General features: G+C 44.9%; 1 protein-coding gene across 1 annotated transcript; it reads right to left on the bottom strand.

The window, feature by feature from the left end:
* Positions 1-890: 890 nt before the first annotated feature.
* LOC308155975 (putative transcription factor ovo-like protein 3) lies at positions 891-5,618 on the bottom strand (the record flags this gene model as incomplete). Its single annotated transcript, XM_080529339.1, has 5 exons — positions 891-1,216; positions 1,643-1,832; positions 4,321-4,374; positions 4,834-4,850; positions 5,519-5,618. The coding sequence occupies 5 exons, from the start codon at positions 5,616-5,618 to the stop codon at positions 891-893; spliced, it is 687 nt and encodes a 228-aa protein (XP_080385465.1).
* Between the last annotated feature and the right edge of the window lie 724 nt (positions 5,619-6,342).

Genomic DNA, 6,342 nt, shown 5'->3' on the forward strand with positions numbered 1-6,342 from the left:
TGGTAGCAGTGGATGGAGATGGTAGAACCATTGTAAAGCCTACAAGTAAATGTGCTTAGGCTTTGATCTTGCTGCGCCTCAGAGAAATAGGGTTGTTGACATGCAAGATAAGCAAACACTATAATCCTTTAGGGCCTTGTGTTGATATAGCATACACCCTCTCTCATATACTCCTTGACTCACTTAGTGCCAAGGGTCAATATGTTGGTGATTTTAGTGTATTGCAAAAGAGCAAACAATGTTGAGTCACATGATAAGGGATGTTCATAGTCTCTTTGGAAAAGCCACGCCCATGAGCTGCACCCATGAGCTCCTACCAGTGAGCTTAACTTCCAGTGAAGTGAAACGTCCCCTCCCAGACGGCCCCTCGTAGGTGACACATCAGCATCGTAGAGTCTATCATTCCTATGGACAAAATGACATGACGCCATTCCATAAAAAGACACCTTTAATCAACATTCACTGACTGACTGTGTCTAACCGTTGATCTGTTGAATTTGATATCTTTGCTCAGCCGTTACTTGAGTCAATGCTTTATTTAGCCATACAATCAGATTGTTAGGAATGTGTTATTTATTGCACCCTACCCGCCCACCCCGAGACAACATAGGTGGACATCCCCTGGGAGGTTGTTGGATTGTTGTTCGCTTTGCCATCCCTGTTGCTCTGATGCAACAGGGATGGCAAAGCGAACAACAATCCAACAACCTACCCAATTTGGATGGAAGCTGGTCTATGAATTTTATTTGGGGCATGAAAGAGTAGACACCCACATAACAGGTTTCTTAATAAAGCCTATCTCCTCGTAGCGCTTTGAAAGGGATTCCAACATTTGCTCCCGTTCTTGGCAGTTCTATCATGTCTATTGTTGCAGCAGGAGACCCAGTCTCTCACATGTAGTACCCGGGCGTTGGGTACAGCATAAAAGGGCTGAGTTTGCGCTCTGCGGGGACGTTGCTGCTGGCGCTCTCGTGGGCCTGCCGGCGGTAGTAGCGGCGGAGGGCGGGGCTGCCCGGGTGGCACTGGCGCACGTGAAGGAAGTACTCATCGGGCCGGTTGGAGGTGAAGCCGCAGTCCTCGCACACAAAGATCTTGGAGCGGCGCTGGCGGTAGGCGTACTGCTGCCGCACGCCATGGATCTTCCTCATGTGGGACTCCAGGGAGCAGCGCTGGGTGAAGGCCTTGTCACACAGCTCACACCTGTAGGGACGGATACCTGACCAGGGGGACAGAGGGAGAGAGGGAGTGTGAGGAGTTTGTGTGTGTGTGTGTGTGTGTGTGTGTGTGTCTGCTTGTGTTGTGTGTCGTGCACTGTGTGAAAACCCTGCCACACAATACACAACTGTAGTGTCCTCTTAAACCATGTGTCGATACACCACACATATTATAATACTACTTTGTAATGCATATACATTTCTCTTTATTGATGTTCATAGGAGGATTCCAATCATAAAAGCAAATTTAAAGTAAAAAAATTAGTTGCTAACTGTCTGGAATGTGGCACACGCAGAGCCGTCTCGAGGATAAGCTTTGAATTATGAATGATTATTAATGAGACAGGTCAGGCGGTCAAGAAGTCCTTAGGTATGCTGTATGAGTGTGTGCAGTCATGTAGGAAATCTGCACTAGGAAGTATTATCACCTGTATGTGTGCGCATGTGCCTCTTGAGGTCGAAGGTATCATTGAAGCCCTTCCCGCAGTACCGGCAAGGGTGTCTCTTCACCAGGCTGTGGCACTTGAGGTGTCTGGTCAACATGCGCTGCAGGGGAAACACCTTGTGACACAACGAACACAGGAAGTCTCCTGAGCTAGGTGGCTCACGAGGACGATGCTAGGGGAAGGACGAGAGAGGGACGTAGCCATTAGGACACTACAGCCAATGTGACTGTTGAATCTAATCACATTTCCATGGATGATTCAAAATAAAATGTTTATGATGATGAACATATACAGGTTCATGTGCTGAACAAAGTCATGTTTATTCATCTTTTTAAAGGGGTGAAACTAATGTACATTAATGTTACACATAGTGAGTAAAATGACAGCCAAACTAATGTTTTGTAATAATTAATAATAATAATAATTAATAATAATAAATAAATAATAAATAATAATACATTATTATTATTAATAATAATAATAATAATAATAATAATAATAATAATAATAATAATAATAATAATAAGGTAGTGGTGGTCTAGTGGATAGTGAGTTGGACTTGGGATCGGAAGGTTGTGAGTTCAAATCCCGCCTGAAGCCACACCACTACTAGTGTGCCCTTGGGTAAGGCACTTAGCCCTCAGTTACTCCAGTGGGAATGTCCCTGTAATTCGTAATTGTAAGTCGCTTTGGATAAAAGCGTCTGCTAAATGGCAAAATTATTATTTATGTTTTGTGTATGTATTCAAACATACGTATGGTCTTAAATACAGATAAAACCAAAGTCGTGCTGTTTTCCAACACTAGAGAGCCACAAGATCTCCCTATAACCTCCCACGGTAAAGCCCTTGAACTAGTCACGAGTTATAAGTATTTGGGCATTCACATTGATCGCCAACTGTCTTTTAAGTCCCATATCTCGAAGCTAGTCTCTAAGCTCAAGGTAAAGTTAGGTTTCTATTTTAGAAACAAATCATGCTTTTACCATGGAACCAGGAAATATCTTGTATCAACGGCCTTCTTACCTCTGCTAGATTATGGTGACCTCCTGTACATGAACGCTTCTGCTCAATGTCTGCATTCTTTGGATTCTGTGTATCATTGTGCCTTGAGATTTGTCACTGGTTGTAAACACCTTACTCATTATGTAAAAGCGGACTGGCCATCCTTGTATGTACGTAGGTATACCGATTGGTTGAGCTTTATATATAAAACTCTCCTTGGCCTGATCCCTACCTATCTGTGTACATATCTCCTCAGAAACCATGAACATTATAGCCTCCGCTCACAGGACGCTTTACAACTGCATGTTCCGCGTGCTCGTACTGAACTGGGCAAAAAGTATGTTGCCCCCTCTGCCTGGAATACTCTCCAGAATGACTTAAAACTAAAATAACTAATCAGTTATGATGCTTTCATAACGATCTTAAAGGGCTTAGAAGGTGAAAGTATTAGAAATTGTCATTGCTTTTAATTCAGTGCCCGTCCAAACCTGCTTTTAATTTCTTATTTCTTATTCTTCTTATTCTTCTTATGTTATCTTATTATCTGTGTATTGAATGTATGATTGTGTCCTTGTGCTGCCCCTCTTGGCCAGGTCCCCCTTGAAAAAGAGATTCCATATCTCAATGAGGTCACCTGGTTAAATAAAGGTTAAATAAAAACAATCGATCAATTCAAACAATCTATCAGTCAAACGTTTTCTCTATAGCACAAGTCATGCATTGAACTCCAAGTGCTGAACATCACAAAACAATCATAAATAAACTGCAATACAATAAAACAAGAGGTAGAACGAAATAGATCAAAGAAATATAACAACAAAACCAGGAATAAAACAAGAAAAAGATGAGATAAGGAGTCAAAGTGCAAGTTGACATAGACAAATTAGATAAAGGCCAGGCTAAAGAGGTGTGTTTTAAGTTTTCTTCTATTTCTATTATCTCTAGTCCATGTTTACTTATTGATGGCATTATCAAATCCAGCATACAGTGACAGTAGAAGCATGCGTTAGCTAATATGTAGTTACCTTGGCTCGGGAGGCTACATATAATTTGCATCCACCCTGGAGGACAAACGAGCTGCCACCAACTCCCTACCGCCATCAGCATCCAACCACCAACAGGCAATTACCTTTGTCAGTGAGGGGGCAAAGGTTACCAGGAGCAGCTCTACACCATCTGAGCGAGGCCAGCTACGGTTGGCCCGCGACTGGAAGATGCTGACTGATATTGGACGACAGCTTGTGTTTCCTAAAGAGTTCGCCATAACCACCCTGAGACCTGACTTGGTTCTCTGGTCCCCTTCTCTAAAAAAGGTGTACATCATTGAACTAACCGTACCCTGGGAGGATGCAGTGGATGAAGCTTACGAGCGGAAACATCTACGCTATGCTGAGCTCGCCGCCGAAGCACAACACCGCGGCTGGAACACTGAAGTCCGCCCAGTGGAGGTGGGGTGCAGAGGGTTTGTGGCAAGATCTACCACCAGATTGTTTACAGACCTGGGAATCAGAGGCCAAAGCCTGCGTTCAGCCATCAAAGCTGCATCGGAAGCAGCCGAAAGAAGCAGCCAGTGGCTTTTTATGAGAAGGAAAGATCCCTGCTGGGCCCCGAAGTAGCCAACCAGAAGGTATGCGGTCTAGAGGTATATGTAGTTACCTTGGCTCGGGAGGCTAGTGCAGTAGGATGGTAGTAATGACCCTGGCCCAGGGTCTGAGACAGCAGAGTGGACCAACCCTGGGCTGCTTCTGACCCAGCTCCTGCCACTGGTCTCAGGCCACCTCCTGCTCCTCCTGCTCCTCCTGCTCCTCCTGCTTCTCCTCCCCCTCCTGCTTCTCCTCCTCCTGCTCTTGTCCCTGGTCCAGCCCCTGCCCCTGCCCCTGCTCCTTCCCCTGGTCCTGCCCCTGCCCCTGCTCCTTCCCCTGGTCCTGCCCCTGCTCCTTCCCCTGGTCCTGCCCATGCCCCTGCCCCTGCCCCTGCTCCTTCCCCTGGTCCTGGTCCTGGTCCTGGTCCTGGTCCTGGTCCTGGTCCTGGTCCTGGTCCTGGTCCTGGTCCTGGTCCTGGTCTTGGTCCTGACCCTGACCCTGGTCGTGACAACAGGGTAGCTGGCTGGGGGAGAGGCTGAGTTGCAGGCTTTGAGGAGTTAGGGCAGGGGAATGTCGAAATATGCACCTCAGCATTTTCACTCACTGAAAATGCACAGTAAGGAAGGGAAAACACAATCAACACAGATCATTATCAGATCACAAACATGTGCACATAACTTTGTGAGTAACGAGTCAACCACATTCAACATGCAACAATTGTTGTACCCCGAAACAATTAACTATTTAAACTGATCGTGAATATGGATTGTGCAGCAGACTTTCTCCTAGTAGGATGGAGTTAGAAATACTATACTGTAGATAGTTAGAAAACAAATACAGTGGCCACTCTCACTAATGTCACTCAATAATCACCCACGGAAACAAACTTTTCACACATTTTGACATGCACTTGAAATCTATGACAGATCTGTAGTGCTCAAGAAAATACATTCAATGAGAGCAGCATTACTTTTCATTTTCAATCATTTGAAGCTGTACATCATTTATTTACAGATTTGATGACAACAGAAACTTGAAACTGAAATTGATTTATGTGTCATTATTTGGTTATGATAAGTATGACAGTTAGTTAGAGGTAATATTCTTATTATTAAACAAGGCGTACATTTCATTATTTGAAATGACTGAACGTTGTTGACTGTGAGGAAGGAATCATCTGCCTTATTATTTTCATGGATATGACCCTTGTCAACATTAGACACAGGATGAAAAAAAATAAAGTATATGTATTTTCTCCCTGTAACTCTCACCTGTTCTTTTACCCTCCTTACCTTCATTCTGCTCGGGGTCTCTCCACCTCCATCCTCCACATGCCCCCTGCTTCTTCTTCACCAGGAAAGACCGTGGCATCCTCTTCCTCTTCCTTTCCTCTCTATGGAACTGTCTGACCTGGCCTCAGAGAACTACTGTCTTTATGCTACATGTCTATGCACTACTGTGGTTTTGTGTTCAGGTAAAGAGTACCCCCCTCTTCCTCCACCATCCCTCCCACCACCCCCCATCATACACCCACACCAACCTCCATCCAGGTAACTCAAGAAAATCACAGCACTCATTTCCATAACACTCATTTAGATGGGGGGGGGTTGACTTGTGTGCACCTGTGTTGACTGTGCGCGTGTGCCTCTTTAACTGGTCCCCCACTGGTTTTGCATGGAAGGCAGTGAGAATCTGGCTCTGTCATTCAAGTGGACCCTGTCATGCAAATGTGGGGCCGGCCATGCCCAGACAGAGGGCCACGCTCTGAGTAACAGGAGCACGCACGCACGGAGGGGCAGCCTGAACTGCTAGTAAAATCAGCCTTTTCTTTCCTATTCTTGTCTCTTGCCCGGTACATTTCGGTTGCTCCAAAAACACAGACAAAGGCCATTCAAATGTGATTTTAAAAAAGTCCTAAGTCCTGTTCTGTTTGCTGATCTCCTTTCTCTTTCTCTAACTAAACAAGAAAACATGATAACAGGGTGTTTTTATACCACAACCACCCTGCTGTGGATCATTGTTCGTGTTTATTTAAGATGTATTTATATTAAGATTCCCCTGTGGATGTTTGGAATACCTCAGGCGCTCCTGGTAC

This window comes from Nansenia antarctica (genome assembly GCF_963989245.1).
Source record: "Nansenia antarctica genome assembly, chromosome: 4".
In the NCBI taxonomy this organism is placed as follows: Eukaryota; Metazoa; Chordata; class Actinopteri; order Argentiniformes; family Microstomatidae; genus Nansenia; species Nansenia antarctica.